Raw genomic sequence first — 20,846 nt, 5'->3', positions numbered from 1 at the left:
GGTTGCCAATTTTAACAATATCTAACAACCATAAAAATAATTTACCCTAGCCTAACCCTATCCTCTATTTGAAGGCCTTGTCCCATTCTTGCTGAATATCATTTTAAGGCCCTTTCTAACCTTGCTATATGACATTGAATGCCATATTATTAAAGAACATCCAAATCCTAACTTATTGCAACCCATCTAGTGGTCTAGTTTTAGAATACTTGAACTTTAGCATAGAAAACCTAGGTCATCTTTGGCCCTGCCAAGTACTCTATCCATCTTTAGACCTCCAATAACTTATCACCTTAATTCCTAGTATTAGAGTATCATTATAGGTGATTTGGGGAAGCCTCCCTTGTGGTTTAAATCCCCCTAAAGAGCGAGAGGAAGGTTGTTGAGGTGACAGTGGCAAACCTTCCTCCTTGTTGCCATAAGGTCTAGTCATACGCCTAGTGAGGCTTTGCACTAGGCCTACTAGATTTTGCGGCAACAGTTATCAATCTACAAATCCTCAACCAATATCAAATATGTGATTACTAGATTCCTTGATGTCTTCCACTTGATATCTAATTGCAGGTTCTCTATAAAGGATGAATTCCATCAAGGGTGGGTATGGTGGCATAGGACAAGTCCATTTGCAAATGCCCACCTATTATGGCTAACCATTTTCCTTATAAGAGCATACCCCAAGCATCAAGAACATCTATGACAATAGTATCCATGAGCACATCAATGTCAGGGTTAGTTGCCAAACAAACCTTCAAATCTTTGATTAAACCATAAATCTAGATAGACTTTCAATCAAAACCACACATGTTTCTATAAGGTCTTGTAATTTTCAACTCTAATTGGCTCATAACCTAAAGATGCAACATAATCAAGCATATAATTGTGCAAAATTAAATCATTCACCAATAATGTAAGGAAGAAAGGTCTGTATCCTTCATTTCTTCTATCATAATGCATATTCTACAAAATCACAAGAGGATCATCAGATTCCCTATCAAGATTAAATTTATCCAAAATATGAAGTTTGTATGAGAACTGTTGACACCTAATCATAGGGATTGGGTGAACAACTGTAATTAGTGTAAATAAATAATAGAGGAAATGGAGAGTCATCGAGAGATGAACTGAACAGTCACTCCCTCTTGTATATAATAATGAACAACCTAAATGAATACACAATTTCATTTGAGGAGTTACCTCCTAGCCTGACATGGTATTAGAGCCAGCTCTATTTTTTAGCATTCCTGCCCTTGTAACTCCCTTCTGTCTATTCTGCCCATGTTCTGCATTTCTACAGCCTGACACATCTGCCTTTTGCGAGCAAAAATTCCTCAACCTCTCATCAATGAACCAAACCTCTCTTCATTAATGCTTCAAGCTTTAGCCAGATTCCTCTCACTGAGGATTTCTTAACGCTGTGTATGGTTGAGAGCACGGGGAGGCACAGCGACTGGTGGGAACGCAGCCTCCGCTTGCATTAAGGGGCATTGGGCTTGCTCGCTTTGCACCTTGGCCCTGGCCGACATCAATTCAGAGGCTATTGAAACACGCCATAGATCAAGCCTGAGGTGTTTCTGGTTGAACGTGGGTCGTAGCGGCTTGCAGCATCTCCATACAGCCTCTGCATGCAGCGTCTCATGGACAAGTGCTAATAGTTGGCAACGTTGCTGCCTGTAAAAGGCCTTCCATAACTCCCACGTTGCGCTGCTCCTCCCACGCTGGAAGCTACTCGGCTCGACCTCTCATCCGCACATATATCCGGCTAGTCCATACCTCGATAAGTGCATTGATTGGTAGTTAATACAATGTTGATGTCTCTATACTCGTTGATTGGTCGCAAAGTGGTTTTAAATATTGTAAATTCGAGATGTTGCAAATAATTTGTTATGTCTTGAAAGTTCAAAAATAGTGGATACAATGGATTATTCTGCCCATGTTTATACATATTTTCCATACATCTCCACATTGTTCCATATATATACAACACTGGTATATATAATGTTGTCTCCACGTTGTTCCATATATATACAACGTTGTATCATATATAACATTGTTTTCATATATTCTATTGTTTTCATATATTAACACTCCTGCGTTTGGCTCCTAATTGTTTCATATATAACATTGTTTCATTGCTGCATTTGGCTCCCACACTGTCACCCATATAACACCTCCCCCAAATTCCCCCTTCCCCATATATCACCTTCCCTAAATATTCCCTCCCCCATATATTACCTCCCCAAAATAATAACTCTGTTTTGAATATATCAGAGTGCAATTTTTTAACCACCGGAAGTGCATTTTTTACATATTGCCAGCAGTGTACATTTTTTATTTTTTAAATGTATCCATTGATATCTATTGTGGGAGTGGTTCTCACCAGGAAGAAGAACTATCCAGAATGGTCGCGAAAAATCAAACACTGTCATTTTTAATGAGCTATAGAAAGGTGTGTTGGAAATGGAAACAAAGAGCCAGAACAGCTTACCTCAGACAAAGAATTCGCCATTTGAGAAAATAAAAACAGCAAGACTTATGCATTGATTGCAGCATCAGTAAATGAAGAGGTGAGTCGCCATATTTCGCCATTTTCAAATGCTTTTGAAGCCTTACAAAAACTGAAGGAACTCTATGACTCACACTCTACACTTGAAGTTGTTCAACTCATGATTAAATTGTTCACCCTTGAATTACAAAATGATGATCCTCTTGCTCTTACATCAAAAGTAAAATCTATTATGCATGATATCAAAGTCACTAATGTTGAACTGGACATTCCTCTAATAGCTTTTCTCAAGGCACTTTATCCCACTTACTCAAATTATCTTGAGTCGTTGCAAGCAAATGGAAACTTCAAAGATATTACCTTTGACTCCCTTGTAAAAAAATTTGTTGAAAGAGAGAAAGCTTTTGGGAAGAAGACAGCTCCTCAATCTTCTGAAGAGGTTGTGTGTCTTGCACATAGAGAGAAGAATCTTGCTCAAGATTCTTCCAGAGGAAGAGGTGGTCGAAGAGGAAGAGGAAGAAATTTCAGAGGCAGGGGGGGCAGACACTCTCAAGGAGAAAAGTTAGATTTGCACTGCATACGTTGCAACAAAGATGGATCACATGATGCATCCACATGCAAGTTGCCTTGGGACATAATTGCGCAGGAAAGGAACCAACCCAAAGGTAAAACTAATGACAGAGAGAAAGGTAAAGCACTTGAATCTGCTCACTATGTTGTTGCACACTGTAATATTGGAGTAAATGAAAACTTATTTAATGTTTCACTTGCTTCTTGGAAAAATGATTGGTTGCTTGATTCAGGAGCAACTTGCCACATGACTTTTAGAAGAGATTTTTTTGAATAATTTACTGACAATGTTGATGGATGTTATGAAACTAGCTCACAAAAAGATAGAAAATAAATATCAACGCCTTAGAAATAAGCCTTTTCGAGGGGGCAACCTCCTTTACATTACACAAATGAACAATTCTTGGATGATACAAATGACAAGACCTCTTTTCTATATATAGGAGTCTATGGAGTCATAATATAATCAGAACTGACATAACAATAATAATGTAAAGGCACAACAATAACAATAGCGGGCTTCTATGGGGCACACTAATAACAATATGGGGACTACATGGGTACAACAATATAATAATGGGGTTGCACTAATAACAATAAGGGTTTACAATAGTAGTATAGGGACCTAACATGCCCCTCTCCTTCAAAAATTGTTGTTCTCAACGCTTGAGTAGTTCTGGATCATTCTGTATAAAATTATCATCCTTCCATGTGGAATCTTCAGCGGGTAAGTTCTTCCACTTGATGAGATACTCTGAAATTGGTCGATTTCGTAGCTGTCGATTTCTCGGTTCTATGACTGCTTCAGGTTCCAATATTGTTTTTCCTTCCTTGTCAAGTTCTGGCAGTATTGTTTGAATTGGGGTCTTCTCCAACTTTTGAATGAGTTCACACCCTGCCTTGTCATTCTTCCATTCATCCCTTGCTTTGTTTATCAAATTTGGTTGGATAATTATACCAACCTCTAGCATTTCTGCAACCATACATTCAATTTCACCCCTTTGTGCATATGGATATTTGTAAGGCCTGATGTTTGGAGGAACACTTCTTGGAATCAGCTGAATAGCATGACCATGATCACAAATAGGTGGGCGGCCTTTGGGAGTCTCAAATACCTTGGAATGATTGTCCAAGACTTTTTGGAGATATGGAGAAATATTTGATTTCAATGTGGGAACCTCTAGCAAACATAGTTGCGCAATTACGCCTCTTTGTTCTTTCTTTAGAAGCTTTGTCATTCTGTTAGAGCTAATTATGTTTCCCGGTTTCCCTGTGATACCCCTTAATTCAACTTCCTTTCCTTCCGAAGAAAATTTCATGAAGAGTTCTTGAAAATTAAAAGCTATTGTACCCAAGGGTTGTAGCCATTGGACTCCTAGTACAACATCAACACCACCCATTGGAATGGAAAACATTGGGCTATTCAATACATATTCTCCCATGGATAGCTTGATATTGTGGCACTTTCCAGAGTAATTTATGGTTCGTCCATTTGCAACCATCACTTGACACTTTGGTGCTGGATATGGGAAGCAATTTAATTCCTTGGCTATCTTACAATCAATAAAATTATGGGTACTACTCAAATCGATCAACACTATTACCTTTTTCTTCTTGATATGTCCTTCTATCTTGAGAGTTTGAAGAGGGGTAATTCCAGCCAATGCATTACAAGATATGGTCGAATTCATTTCTTCTTTCATTGGGGTTGGTTCCTAGTGAGTATCCTTTTCTTTTGACGTTTCTTGATCCTTTTCTTCTTGATATTTCACTGCTTCAACCTTCTTCTTCTTGATATGTCCTTGTATCTTGAGAGTTTGAGGAGTGGTAATTCCTGCCAATGCAGTGCAAGATATGGTCGGATTAATTTGTTCTTTCTCTAGGGTTGGTTCCCTTTGTATATCTTCTTCTTTTGAAGTTTCTTGATCCTTTTCTTCCTCCTCTTCACAATCTATGTAAAATAATTTCTTCTCAGCACACTTATGACCTTTAATGTATTTGCTATCACAATTGTAACAAAGCCTTTTTGCTCTATTTTTTCCAATTGTTGTGGTGTCAACCTTGTAGGTTGTGGAAGGCTAGGAGAAACAACACTTCCATCTTTATAGTTGTGAGGGGCAGACTTCCTTATTGCCATAATATTGTTTTCCATTGTTCTTGCCAACCTGTATTCCTTCTCCAATGAATCAGGGTCCCAAAGACAAACCTCATGTTGAATGTTATCCTTTAAAGTCCCTATGGAGACATCAATCCTCTGCTTCTCTGGAATATCATTTTCCCTTATATTCAATTTTTGAAAGTCCTCAATGTGGTCTTCCATTGAACATTTTTGTTTGAGATTTATCAAGTGGCTAAAGAAGGTGTTTCTCTTTGTATCCTCATAATGTGCTATCATTTCCTCCATGAAAATTGACCACGTAACAAGTGGTTTACGAGAACAAAGCCCTTTATACCATAAAAATTGATCCAGTTCTAAATATGAAGATGCAATATGTACCTTTTGTAACATTTGCACCTCATGTATATCAAAATATTGCTCCATTTGTAGTATCCAATTTATCGGATCTTTGCCATCAAACTTCCTCATTGTTAGGATATTCCGACACATAGGAAATAGTTAAGTTCAACTTGGTCTAGTATAGAGTTGGGTATAGAGTTAGGTAAAGTGTGTTTCTTTACCGTTGTACATTTTGTAACTTACAATCTGACGGTCACGATATGTAGTGATCCGACGGTTCATTCTCTCCTCGGTATTACCGACACTTGATCCGTGGCTTGACACCCGATTGGTCCATGAGTTCTATTTAAAGCGCATGGAGGGTCATTGTTTGGGTAATCCGTGCATGAGAGAAGCTTATGTAAATTTTCATTCTTTGATTAATAAATTGCCTGTAGTACCCACGTTGGGACAGGCCGTGGACTGTATCCCTCTTTGAGGGTTTTAACCACGTCAAAAATACTGGTGTATTGATCTGTGATCTGGTTGTGAGCGGTGTCCTTTTGGTATTCTTTCTGAGGAACTTACCCTGTAAATTCCTACATGGTATCAGAGCTATTTGAGGGCCGCGTCCGTTGGTGATCCAAATCTGAAGCCGGTAGAACTGCATGTGGCTGTTGTTTCCTAGATCTGCTGTTTCTGACTGCTTTCGGGCCGAGAGGACTGCTCTGTTGCGTTCGGAGCATCTGTTCCAGTGAGGAACCCCTTTCGTTTCACGCGAAAAGGTTTCCGGTAGCCCTAGCTGCGTCATTTTTCAGATCGGGAGGTATACAGTGTTTTTTGCAGTTTACTGTTATTTTCTCTCTGCTTATTTCGGTTTCGGTTTATTTAGCCTTGTCTTCATCTTTTGGTTTCTTCTCTTGGTCTGTGGCTATTCTGAAGAGACCTTTACTTCTAAGTAAATCTTCCATGTAGGCTACCCATTGGAAGTAGTTAGTGCTGTCAAGAATGACTTGGCATGGACTTTCCATTTTTTTTAAAAACTGAAGCTGAAGATGCTGAAAGTAAGTGTTCCAATGGATAGATCTCGAAAAAATAGGCGGTTTTAAAAAAAACGGCTCTGAAAAAGGCTTCCGGATGAAGAAGTTATGGCTTTTTGAAAAAAAATTGTTGACGTTGCCGACAAAGTGCGCGAATGTGCGGGAATAAAAAAATCCGCCCCCACAAAATGGAGACTTGAACCCAAGACCTCTACTCTCTTAAAATAGCTTTGAACCAATTGATCTATACAAAAAATTTGAGAGAGAGAGAGAGAGTGGGGGCTGAGGAACTTACCCTGTAAATTCCTACACTCATATCACCTTTTCTTGATTTTAGGATCTTGATCTTGAAACGATTGTAACTCTGTAATTCCAGATCTCCAAGTTCTGAAATTTCGTCCTACAGTAGCCCTCCGAGTCTTCTTTCTAACCCCACATGTCTTATCTCCCACGATGACTTGATTATAGATTGGTTCAGTACAACAAACTTGTACGAAGTGCCACATGTCATTGTTTCAACCTTAGGACCTGAAACCAATACACAGAAAACTAAAGTCCGTCCTCTTTTTGTAACTTCATACGAAATTTCAATCTAATGCTCAGAGAGAAAGTTATGACGATTTTCCCAAGGTCACCTGCTTGGGATGTAATTCGGGAGGTTTCCGAAACCCTAAATGTCTTGCACTGTATCTCCAAAAATATAGCGAAACGAGATCTGAAATCCGGGCCCGAGATTCACACGTTTGCGGCTCAAATGGGTTTTGATTTCAGAGTCTAAAACTTCGTACAAAAATAGTTATAGCAAAAATTCCACGATGGCCTATTTGAGATGGAATTCTGGAGCTTGCAAAAACCCTACCTTCCTCAAATCATATCTCTGATAATATAGCGAGACAAAATCTGAAATTCGGACCTGTGGTTCAGCAAAACTTTGTCTCAAATGGGTTTTTGTTTTAGCTTCAGAAATGTCGCCGAAAAAAAGTTATATTGAAAATGCCAGGATGATATGTTTGGAGCAGCGAAACCCTAGAATCCAAAGCTCTAATACCAAATGTTATGAAACTAGCTCACAAAAAGATAGAAAAGAAATATCAACACCTTAGAAATAAGCCTCTTCGAGGGGGCAACCTCCTTTACATTACACAAATGAACAATTCTTGGATGATACAAATGACAAGACCTTCTTTCTATATATAGGAGTCTATGGGGTCATAATATAATCAGAGCCGACATAACAACAATAATGTAAAAGCATAACAATAACAATAGTGGGCTTCTATGGGGCACACTAATAACAATATGGGGACTAAATGGGTACAACAATATAATAATGGGGGTGCACTAATAACAATAAGGGGTTACACTAGTAGTATAGGGACCTAACAATGGAGCAGTATACTTTGCAGACAAATCAAAACTCAAGCCATCGGGGCTTGGTAAAATCAGGCTTAAATTGCTTGGTCTTCCAGACTTTCTTCTGCATCATGTTTTATACCTCCCACGACTGCGGAGGAACTTGTTGTCCTTGGTCCACATCCTCCAACAAAAGAACTCCATTCATATGTTTGATGGCAAGCTTGAGGTGAGAAAAGCATCAGACCACTCACTTGTCATGACAGAGATAGAAGAAGAAATGCTTCTCAAGTTGCAGGGTACCTCTGCTCATGCACAAAATTTCTCATACAATTCTCATTATGACGAAGGTACATTTCCATCAAGTTTATTATGGCATGCTAGATTTGGACACTTAAACTATGACACCCTCTGCTTGTTGAAGAAAAATAGTGTTACTGGTTTGCCTACAATTCCTAGGAAACTTAAGCAATGTGATGCTTGCATTCTAGGAAAGCATAGCAAACAGTCTTTTCATGATTCATATTCCAAAGCACATAAAAAACTTGAACTCATTCATTCAAATTTATGTGGTCCAATGCCTATTCCTTCTGCAAATGGAAATAAATATATGACGACATTTATTGATGACTACACCAAAATGTGTTGGGTTTATTTATTGAAGAACAAATTTGATGCTTTTCAAACATTCAAGAACTCCCATACATGGATTGAAAATGATGCACAATCTCATATTGGCTCTATTCGCACAAATAATGGAAAAGAATACACCTCAAATGAATTTGAAAACTATCTTCGCCAACATGGGATCAAACATCAAACAACTGTGCCTTATTATCCCCAACAAAACGGAGTAGTTGAAAGAATGAATAGGACAATCTTAAATATGGTGCGTTCCACGATGTTTTTCGAAAATGTAAAATTGACGTTTTGGGCTGATGCAGTTCTATGTGTTGTATGTGTAAAGAATAGATGTCCATCTAATGCTATTAGAAATAAGACTCCTTATGAAATGTGGTATGGGCACATTCATTCGATAAAGCATCTCAGGGTCTTTGGTTCCACATGCTATGCCTTGATACCAAAGGTACATAGAAACAAACTTGGTGCAAGAAGTTGTAAGCGTATCTTCCTAGGGTATTCAAATACCTCCAAAGCATATTGTCTCTATGATGAAGTCAATAAAAAGTTTGTTGTATCTAGAGATGTAATCTTTCTTGAATCATCCAAAACTGACAATGTTGTTGAGTGGCAACTTGATCGCTTGGATAGATTCGCAAATGCAAAATCATTTCAAGAATTTGATAATCAGATACCACATCTTGAAGGGGGGATTCCTATACTAGATCAACCTGTGTAATCTTCTTCTGAAGCACTCTCTCCCCGCCATGAAACTCCAACAACAGATGATACTTTGAGTGATGTGATTGACAGAATTGGGAGACTCAATCTTGATTCAGTCCCAACCCAATCAACGGAGCAACCTGGACCATCTCAGAAAGGTCCCCCAAATTGGCTGACAAAGACACTTGAAAGTGTTCATCCTGATGAGGTTGGAAAGACAGGAACTAGAAATTCAACCCGACAAAATGGAGGTGATGTAGATGACTCTAACTCACCTGTTGATATGGATGTTTCTTATGATTGTGAATTGAATTTGTCTACAGATTTTGAACCAACTTCCTTCAAAGAAGTTGCTTCTCATGATGAATGGAAAGAAGCAATGCAAAAGGAGTACAATGCCCTGATAAAGAATGGCACTTGGAAGCTGGTTAATCCTCCATTGGGAACCAAACCAATTGGCTACAAGTAGGTCTACAAGAACAAGTATAAAGTTGACGTCTCACTTGACAAGCACAAAGCCAGGCTTGTGGCAAAAGGTTTTGCACAGAAGGAAGAGGTCGATTATGAGGAGACTTTTGCCCCCACAGAAAAATGGGCCACCATCCAGACACTCATTGCCCTAGCAGCTCAGAACGGTTGGAAAGACCATCAAATGGATGTAAAAACTACTTTCTTGAATGGAGACCTAAAAGAGAATGTTTTATGTCCCAGCCTGAAGGATTTGTTGTGAAAGGACATGAACATAAAGTATGCAAACTTGTGAAATCCTTGTATGGCCTCAAACAAGCATCGCGAGCCTGGTATGAAAAACTAACTGAGCATCTTTTGAAACTCAATTTCAAACATTATGATCTTGATGATGCAACTTTGATTGTCAAGAAGGTTGACAAAACAGTTGTATATCTTGTGGTATATGTAGATTGTCTTTTGATGACAGGAAACAATGAGAGCTACATTGCATCCATAAAGAAGGAATTGAGGAAAGGTTTTGAAATGACTGATTTGGGCTATGTTCATTACTATCTTGGTATTGAAGTAACTCAACATCTGAAGTCCATATTCCTTTCTCAAAAGAAGTACATTAGAGATCTGTTGAACAGGTTTGGCATAACCGAATGCAATCCTCTGACTACTCCAATGGAACAAAACTTAAAGCTCACATCCATTGAAGGAAAAGAATTTGAGGATGCAACAAAGTATAGACAGCTTGTAGGAAGTCTCAACTACCTGACTACTACCAGACCAGACATTTCGTTTGTTGTTGGAATCCTCTCTAGGTTTATGCAAAACCCTTGTGAGGGACATTGGTATGTTGCAAAAAGAGTTCTAAAGTACTTGAAGGGAACTCAAGAATTTGGACTCAAGTATACACAGGTGAGCAACTCCAGCTTAATTGGATACTCTGATTCAGACTTCGATGGAGACAAAGAAACTGGGGTATCTACTTCGGGTTATGCTATGAGTCTTGGATCAGGGGTTGTCTCCCGTAGATCACGCAAACAATTAGTTCCAACAGATTCCACAATAGAGGTAGAATATGTGGCAACAACGGAGGCAACAAAAGAAATTGTGTGGCTCAAGGAAATTTTGGAAGATTTGCAGGTAAAACAAGTACAATCGACTCCACTCATGATTGACAATACCTCAGCAATAAAGTTGGCCAAGAACCCAAAGTTCCATGATCGAACAAAGCACATCAATACAAAATATCATCTGATTTGACATCATGTTGAGGCCAAAAGAATCCATCTTCGCCATTGTTCCACTAATGAGCAGATTGCAGACATCTTCACCAAAGCGCTTGGAAGAGAAAAGCTTGAAAGATACAAAATGATGCTTGGACTCACCAACATCCCTTCACATTAAGGGGGGAAATGTTGACACCTAATCATAGGGATTGGGTGACCAACTGTAATTAGTGTAAATAAATAATAGAGGAAACGAAGAGTCATCGGGAGATGAACTGAACAGTCACTCCCTCTTGTATATAATAATGAACAACCTAAATGAATAACACAATTTCATTTGAGGAGTTACCTCCTGGCCTGACAAGAACTTATTAAGAAAAGTTCCTAAAAGATTATGCTTTCTTAAGCTTGGCCTTGTTTCACTTGCTTTGATTGTTCCTAAGATGAAAGTATAATAGGTCAATGAGAAATGTAAACCAAAAGAGGGATACGAGGGCATTAAAGCAAAGCAAAACATGTGGGGTATCTCAAAGGGTTATAAGTTATAACTAGGAGTAAAAATGTTGGGTGGCAGGAGGGGGAGGGATTCTCATTAATCCCGAAGGAAACATCAAAGACAGATATGCTTGGGACCTGGGAAGGAAAACAAACAATCAAGTTGAGGCTTATGGTTTATTCCTTGGACTTTCTCTGGCTCGAAAAAAAGGGCATCAAGAAGATCCAAGTCTTAGGAGACTCTATTTTGATGATAAAACATATGAAATACAATTCATCAATAAACAACATGAATCTAAACCAAATCATTAAGAGATCCCAAGATATGATTTCTCTCTTTGATCTAGTGTCATTCTTTCACATCCTAAGAGGGAATAACCAGGAAGTGTATAAGAAAGCAAATTTGGCCTGCCAGTTGAATGCAGAAAGAAGTATAGTGAATGAAATAGAGGAAACACTCTACATTCGCTAAACATGGGAAAGGTTTGCAAACATTGGACTGGGGAAGGCACTCTTGGCTGGATCAAGAGGTTAGGAAATAAAAGAAACAAGGTTAATTTGGGGTTAGCACCTATATACCCCTTGCTCCGCCCTCTCTCCCTTCATCCTCTTCACTTTTCCCCCCATCCCTTCCTTCCCCTCCCCTCTTCTTCCATGTCATTTCTCCTCCCTATCCCTCGTCACCCTTTTTCATTTCAATCAAGGATGCCTCCTTTCGAACCGAACCATCCCCCGCTCCCCCATCCCTGTCTCATCGGCGTTAACTCGGCCCGGCCCGTCCTTGCACCTCATGACATAGGTTGGCTCGACTTGCTTTTGCAGCGTGGTTGCTCCCATCACATATGTCTTACACTTGGTACCAGGAGATCTCACAACGTGAGAGCCCAGTCCTCACAGCATAGAAATAGTTGCAGTGGTTGACGTTCTAGCACAAGAGCAAGTAAGAAAATGGGAGAGGGTGAGAAGCATTTAATCCCTCTAATCTGAATTTCTCAGATCGCGCATGGGAGGAAGGTGTGGGTAAGGATGAAGGACAAAGCGAGAAGATGGGAAATAATGGTGGAGCATTGGGATCTCAGCATCATGAGTACTAATTTCCAGTCCTGCATTAGAGTTCAGACCTGCATCCTCTATAAATTGGGTAACGGTTTGATCTGTTGTCATTGTTTACGGTCATTATCTGCTCGAGTGGTCTTTGTGAAGGCCCAGCGGCTGGGGCTGAGGTCACTGCGTAATTTATGTAGGATTCTGGTCAGGGTGTTGGCCACAAGGGTGGTAACCGGTGGTGTGTGCAGTCGTGGGAGGAAGCTAAGTGCTAGTAAGGGCGAAATTTTCGTTGTGCAGCATGACGATGGCATTGGGTTGATTGCCTGGAACAATCTTGAGTCGGGGGTTTGCAGCACTTTCGAGATTGGTCATTAAAGCAAAGGAAAACATGTGGGATATCTCAAAGGGTTATAAGTTATAACTAGGAGTAAAAGTGTTGGGTGGCAAGAGGGGGAGGGATTCTCATTAATCCCGAAGGAAACATCAAAGGTAGATATGCTTAGGGCCTAGGAAGGAAGACAAAAAATCAAGTTGAGGCTTATGGTTTATTCCTTGGACTTTCTCTGGCTCCAAAAAAGGGCATCAGGAAGATCCAAGTCTTAGGAGACTCTATTTTGATAAGAAAACATATGAAATACAATTCATCAGTAAACACCATGAATCTAAACCAAATCATTAAGTGATTCCAAGATATGATTTCTCTCTTTGATCTAATGTCATTCTTTCACATCCTAAGAAGGAATAACCAGGAAGCATATAAACAAGCAAATTTGGCCTGTCGATTAAATGCAGAAAGAAGTATAGTGAATGAAATAGAGGAAACACTATACATTCCCTAAACATGGTAAAGGTTTACAAACATTGGACTGGGGAAGGCACTCTTGGTTGGATCAAGAGGTTAGGAAATAAAAGAAACAAGGTTAATTTGGGGTTAGCACCTATATACCCCTTGCTCCCCCCTCTCTCCATTCTTCCTCTTCGTTTTCCTCCCCGGCCCTTCCTTCCCCTCCCCTCTTCTTCCATGTCATTTCTCATCGCTATCCCTCATCACCCTTCTTCATTTCAATCCGGGATGCCTCCTTTCGAACCGAACCATCCCCTGCTCCCCAGTCCCTGTCTCATCGGCCTTAACTCGGCCCGGCCTGTCCTCGCGCCTCATGGCATAGTTTGGCTCGACTTGCTTTTGCAGTGTGGTTTCTCCCATCACATATGTCCTACACTTGGTACCAGGAGGTCTCACAGAGTGAGAGCCCAGTCCTCACAGCAGAGAAACAGTTGCAATGGTCAGCGTTCCAGCACAAGGGCAAGTAAGAAAATGGATGACGATGAGAAGCATTTAATCCCTCTAATCTGAATTGCTCAGATCGCGAATGGGAGGAAGGCGTGGGTAAGGATGAAGGACGAAGCGAGAAGATGGGAAATAATGGTGGAGCATTTGGATCTCAGCATCATGAGTACCAATTTCTAGTCCTGCATTAGAATTCGGACCTACATCGTCTATAAATTGGGTAACGGTTTGATCTTCTGTCATTGTTTTTGGTCATTATCTGCTCGGGTGGTCTCTGCGAAGGCCCAACGACCGAGGCTAAGGTCACTGTGTAACTTCTGTAGGATTCTGGTCAGGGTGTTGGCCACAAGGGTGGTAACCAGTGGTGTGTGCAGTCGTGAGAGGAAGCTGAGTGCTAGTAAGGGCGAAATTTTCGTTGTGAAGCATGACAATGGCATTGGGTTGATTGCTTTGAACAATCCTGAGTGGGGGGTTTGCAGCACCTTGGAGATTGGTCACTCTAGTAGCTCCCAGGTGGTGAAAATGAGTGTGAAGAGCAACTCAATGGAGGAGGGCTCATTGTCTGGTTCCTGGGTTGTTGTCGGCCTTGGACAAGGGGGTTGAGGGAGGGCAGAGCTCTGGAGGGTGGCAGAAACAAGCATATCTGTAATGGTTATGTGCAAGAGCATATGGAATTCAGAGAGGATCTGGCAATTATGTAGAGGTGCATCCATCAGCAACAGAAGTAGGCGCTAGAAATGTAGGAGCAGCAGATCAAGAAAAAGGAGCGCATACAGCAACTAGAGGATGAGGTGGACATGCTGAGACAGCAAATTGAGCAACTGAAGCTCAAAGTGGCAGAGAATAGCCTGAGGACTGATGAAGAATATACTTGACTCGATCTTAAAAGTCCAACGTCGATGGAGGAGTAATATGTTTTATATCTTAGTTTAAAGATGCTTTTTAATGGCAAACTTCACTAGTAAATATTTATTACATCAGTATTGTAGAATGTATAGACACAGGATACCAATTATGGGAAATTATTTTGGCTTTTTGGGGAAAAATTCTCTAAGAAGGGATGGGGAACAAATAAATTTTCAGAAGCCCTTAGCAGGCTCAAAATTTTGATGTAAAATCCCGATTTTGGACGCAAACAAGCACGATTTATATATAAATATACTACTCTTTCTGGTTAAAAAACAAAACAAAAAAACTAGGAGTAAAAGTGAATAATTAATATAGAAACTCTTGGATTAAAGGATGAGGGATGTACAGTGGCATAAATTTATATAGTCAACAAACACTTAAGAATAACAATAAATAAAACGACAAATGATAGTAGGCAAAACACTTTTGTGCTCTGACAAAGCACCATTGTTATTCTAGCTAAACTTCATTATAATGTAGGAGGCCTAGTCTAAGGGAAACATAAAGTTAGATATCTCATTAAAAACTATGATGAAATAGAAAGGATATAGACAAAACCAAACAAGGGATAGGATGAAGAAATGCAAGTGCATTCCCTAGATTCCTAGTTCATATATCTTAAAAAGCTCTAAAGCATGCATCTTTAAATTCTGATGAAATAGAAGGATATGGACAAAATCTGAAAAGATGAATAATTACAAGTGCATTCCCTTGATTCTTTAGGTCATATTTCAAAAATATCTAAGCATGCATTTTTACAACGGGGTTTGGAGACTATCCTTTTATAAAACATTACACCATCGTAATGCAAATATTGCCAAACCATTTAAGAGGGCACAAATGAGAAAATAAAATAAAGAATTTCAAAAGTGTTTTGCATCAGAGGAATCTACCTTTTCAACTCCATTTGCATAGACCGTGTTGACAAAGACAAGACATTTTGATTGATTTTTCCAAAGTTGCTTCTCTTCATGGTTTGATCATGAAAGCACAATGTTAGACCTTGAAATTTTCCGAACTCTACAAATCCTCCTCGTCCCCGAAAATACAGTTGTTCCCTGGACAACATCAATGACATGGAAAGTGAAATAGTTGTGTTTTAAAATTGTAAGTTTCTTGCCATTGAACAACAAGGCACAAATCAAATTGTCTCAACTCAAGGCAATGTCACTGCAAAATTTGAAAATAGCATACCACCTTACTTTTTGAAAGATAATCAAATGCTAAAAGAGTTCAAATAAACCAAACAAAATCAAACATAATAAGCTTAAAAGAAACTTATTACAATTAACTAAAGGAATTATAAAAAAGTTGATGTTGTTGAAAATTTGGTTATCATACATTTGAGATTAAAATGTGTAAAACTACAAAACGATCAAGCAAAACCATATCTACTACAAATGAACAAAGAACTTGTAATATCCCTTAGTATTATTTGATTAAAATATTAGGGAATTTGCTCAAGAAATTATGCCATCAAATTCTTCACCGAAGATACAGTAAAACTTGCACAATAGAAATTACCAGCACATTATATAAAATTGCAAATGTAAAACCCATAAATTAGATGAAATGTTGCAGCTCCGACAATATTTTATTAATGGAATTCTTGGGAGGAAATTTACATAAAATTCTTACGATAGAACCTAGTGAATAAACCCTAAAAATGCTTGCCCTTGAATTTATGATGATTCATTCCTTCAACTGAAAATTCGGCCTGCTTGCAAATGACCATTCGTCCCTCCTTACTAGTGCAAATCCATGCCTCCTTAACAATTGAAATCAACCCTCTTTACGGAGTAACTCAGCCCTGGCATCACAATTGAACTTTGCCCACTTTACTAAGCAACTCAGCCCACATTTTAGCATCCCAAAAACCTTGACAATTTTAGCCTCTTGGATTATTTTTCGCCCCTTTTGTTGAAGTGACATGGCCCCCACAATTAGGGTTCAATTTGGCCCTCATCTAGTGAAACTCAGCCCCGTCTGAAAGGCAAAAATCTGCTCCTATAACTTCAACAATTAGGCCTGACAAATTGCCCCCTTTTCACAAAAATTCATCCCACATAGATTGACGAAAAATTAAGCAACATGGCCTTTGGCAAGGACTGGCAAATCGCACCCGGGTTTTAGGCCAACTCGGCCTTCAATGGATGGAACTCTGCCTCTTTTGTTGATCAACAATTCGACCCCTTCACCAGAGACCAACTTGCTCTATGAGAAAACACAATTTCAGCAACTACAGTTGTTCTTAGATTCAACATGAAGCACAATAATTCGGCTCTCTTTGTAAGCTCCTGCATATATTACTTTGACTACTTGCAAGATTAATGATTAGCTAGGGTGGATTTACAACCACCGAAACCAACCTCCACCAGCTAGGGTGTATATTTCAACACCGAAACTGGAAAATAATGAGGGTTTCTCCCTCAACCAATAAGTTGCTCGAGCTTCTTAGCAATTCACAAAATAATTTCTTCGCATATCTCCCCTTGAGCTTACTTTCTCTATTTTATAATATTTTCCTCCTTTGAAACCATGCCTGGTGAGCAAAAACCATGGGTCACTTTACTTCTAAAGTGGATTTTACCACCGTTATTTAATTATTTATTTATTTATTCCATTGACCCCCTTTTTCCTATCAATAGCCCATGGTATCAAGACAGGCTACGACTCCAAACCTTTCATGCCCCTGTAGATGGGAAAGGGGCATTACAGAACTAAAAAGCATGGATTCTTCTGATGCAGAATCAGTAGAGAGTATAAATACATGCAATCTCATAGATACAAAGTTCATACGCATATAGCAACAATAAGAAAGTATGCTCTATTGATTATTATAGAGAATATGTAGATAGCATCATGTCTTCCTAGACTCAAGAGGACTACAAACCTACAATACGACTCATGGAGAGTGACCAACCTCACTTCTTTGCTAGTCTATATATATTGACTGAAAACAACTATAAGAAAGCTGGGTGATTGCAAACTGTCCACACAATTCCTTGTTCATCAACACTTCATTACACAAAACATAAAGACAATATCCTTTACATTACACTAGACATATCAATCCCCAATCTATAGTGAGGGCGAGGACTTCAAAATGGAAAAACAGAAATTCCGCCCTCATAACTGATAGGCAATTTCCCGGAAGTCATGTCATATTGACTTAGTAAACCCCGTATCTTATTGAGCAGAATTGTTTTGGTTTTGCCAATGCCCACTCCCTCACTGCAACTAACTAATGCTACGTTGCTCAATAGTAGGACTATATCTACTCTTCCATGTTCTGGTGCTCTTAAACATACTGAATAACTCTGCCTCAGTTATTTCCATTATTTGTGTTCCTTTGTCTTCAATATAGCATCGACTGACTCCAGACATCAAAAAGACTACCACTAGTACATGGGGGTATATGGCTAGCACAAGTCTTGACTCTTTTACATATGGAGAACAAGTTTATTTGACGAACCATTTCTTCAAATTGAAAGGAGACTTGGTCTCAAGTCTTTTCTCCAGATGGAGATATTGGGCTTTTAGAAGCTCTCCTCTTGACCAAAGCTAGACAGGTCACAGAACAAGTCTACTTTGTTCTGCGTTTATATCTCGTAATTAGTTAAGTTGTCTATCTCGCACTCCATTTCTCAAGAGAAGTCACGTCTCATACTTCTTTAATCGGAATTAAGTTTAGAAGATAATTTGAGTGATCCACAGTTTCTATCCAAAATCTTGTCGGCTTACGTTTGGCCTGAACTTTTGAAGCAAACACCAGCCATTTTAACCAAGGTCTCATTCTTCCTTTCAGCAATGCCATTTTGGTGAGGTCTGTAAGGTTTTTTACGAGCAATTCGCGTACAAACATTATACCAACACTACAAATTGCAAAAATATAAATTTTAAGCATAGTAATTGCAGAAGAATAAGTACCTTGTACTAATCCCCTTGCAGTGCACCAAATTGGAGATAACAGGTAGAGTCATCGTCATATTTAGCGCAACCCAACAGCAGGGCTTCCAAACGTACTCTGCCACCCCGGAAACGATGTTGCATCCTATGAGTTACCCATCTTCATGTCCATATCCAGCAGCACTCAGTGTGTATGTGGTGATAGCGGTCGCAAAACACGGCACTGAGCTACTCTGTTTAAAAAAGTGATATAAATTGACTATAATAGACCGACTTGGTTTTGTTGTTGCAATGGGTTGAAATTTAGAGTGCTTTACCGCTAGCAAGCTAGTACATCCATTACCGCTAGGCCGCTTTTTTTAAGAGTTGTTTTTAGTGTGAATTTTTTTAAGTTTTTATTGTATATTTTTTTGGTCTAATTTTTTTAAATTTGGTATTGAAATCACAAGTTTGATGGATAACTCTTGCACAATAGAAGTGCCCTAGGGTTTTTAAAGGTGTTCAATCTATATATATAGTGGAAAAACTAGTCTAAATAACACAATTCAAGATTTCAACACAAATTATTACGCTGGATTCTGGCATCGGAAACTCTAAAAAGTCACACTAAAGACAACTCCATTTTTTTATGGGTGATAATTTTGTGTAAAAGAGAATAAATATTAAAAATGTAAATCTTAAAAAAAAATGGTTTGGAGTGTCTTAAAAATGTTTTGGTTTGGTATAAGAAAGAAGAAAGAAATTATTTTAACGTCCACGAGGTTAAAGATAGCCTATGGAACAGTGTTTCTTCATTTGCTTGATGTATTCGGCTCTTTTTCTATGAAGTTTCAAAATAAATGTTCCCAGCTTCTCGACAAACCCCTCGCTAAATAGATTATCCCAAGAGCTAGCTGCCAGCATATTTGCATAATTTTCCTTGTTGTCTTTGAAGGGCTCACATTCTAAAATAAAATGTTTTTTTGTTTCCACTTTTCCGAAAGAACAAAAAATGCATACTCTTTCCTCCCACACTTCTTTTGGCATTTTCCAGTGCCATGTTTCACAACGGAGTTGATGAAAATTAGTCCTTAACTGAGCAATAAGAATTTTGGCTCTCCAAGAGATATTGGCCTCTATGTATTCTTTTGGTTGATGACTATGAGTGAGATTAAACACTTCAATATAGTACTTTTTATTTCTTCCTAGCTCCTTATCCCAAGTACGTTTGTGGAACTTTTCCATAACAAAATCTTTTATCTCTTTGTTGTTTATGGGACACGCGTTTAAGCAAACACCCCATTTACTAAACCATCTGTTATTTTGTTGCATCCAAGTATTGTTTCTCTTGCACAAACTGTCATTAAAGACAACCTTAAGCCATCTACCCCTTCCAGTTGCTCAATTTTTTTTAAATACCTTATGACCCACACCATAGCAATTGCTTCAATAGGAGCATTCTATGTTTCAATTAACAATATAGCATATGGAACTGCACTTTTAATCTTGAATTTGTTTGTAATCAAACACTTTTGAATTTTCTCAATTTGTCTCCACTGCATGTCAGATGTATTGTTGGCCCATAGTTCGCAATTATAGAGAATCACCGGAATCACCAGAAGCCCAAAAAGAGTTTGAGTGGTTTTCTAGTCCCATAACTGTGCCTCTCTACACCTGTTTTGAAAAGCATTAAATGCTTTCCAACCCCCCAAAGTTCTTTTCTTTCTACAAACATTCCAGCTTAGATTTTTGTTCAAGTCAATTCCGAGATATTTGTAATCCGCAACTTCTTCCAGAATGTTGCCTTCAAATTAGAACTTATGTTGGTTATGTTTTCTTTTCTTAAAGAAAACCACTACTTTTGTTTTACTGATATTGACTTGCATCCCCACACTTCTACAAAAATGCTCAAGGGATAGTAAGTGCTCTTGCAAACCAAGAGTCGATTTAACAAGCAGAATAAAGTCATTTGCATACAAAAGAAGTCTTATAACAAACTTTCCCAAATAGATACCATCACCCCCTTGCGAATTTAACCACTCCTCAAGCTTGTCGATATATAAACCAAAAAGGGTAGGAGACAATGGACAACCTTGCTTGACCCCGATATCGTTTCTGAAACTTTCAAAAATGCTAGTGAAAATTCTAATTTTGACTTTCGCCTCTTCATACAGCCTATGCACAGCTGCTCTCAAATGTTTAGGAACCCTGAGTTCCTCCATTCTGTGCCAAAGCTTATCCCTAGGAACCGAGTCAAACGCTTTTCTGAAGTCAACAAAGCAAC

At 38.9% G+C, this 20,846-nt stretch overlaps 1 protein-coding gene across 2 annotated transcripts in view; it reads right to left on the bottom strand.

Moving 5' to 3' along the window:
- Positions 1-18,858, bottom strand: part of LOC149167597 (Tetratricopeptide repeat (TPR)-like superfamily protein) — a 239,728-nt gene extending 220,870 nt beyond the window's left edge. Inside the window, exons 1-2 of one of the 2 annotated variants that reach the window (XM_089433045.1) lie at positions 18,605-18,858; positions 15,568-15,732 (exon numbers count right to left, since the gene is read on the bottom strand). In XM_089433045.1, coding sequence (XP_089289171.1) covers positions 15,568-15,732; positions 18,605-18,663 — 224 coding nt within the window. In that variant the 5' untranslated portion in view covers positions 18,664-18,858. The remainder of the gene's footprint in view (positions 1-15,567; positions 15,733-18,604) is intronic. The other variant, XM_089433044.1, reaches the window with a different exon arrangement.
- Between the last annotated feature and the right edge of the window lie 1,988 nt (positions 18,859-20,846).

This window comes from Pinus tabuliformis, chromosome 5_1 (genome assembly GCF_031772625.1).
Source record: "Pinus tabuliformis cultivar Carrire ecotype Pingquan chromosome 5_1, CPIR1, whole genome shotgun sequence".
NCBI lineage: Eukaryota > Viridiplantae > Streptophyta > Pinopsida > Pinales > Pinaceae > Pinus > Pinus tabuliformis.
Note: the sequence above shows the minus strand (reverse complement) of the source record. Positions and strands in the feature narration are given on the sequence as shown.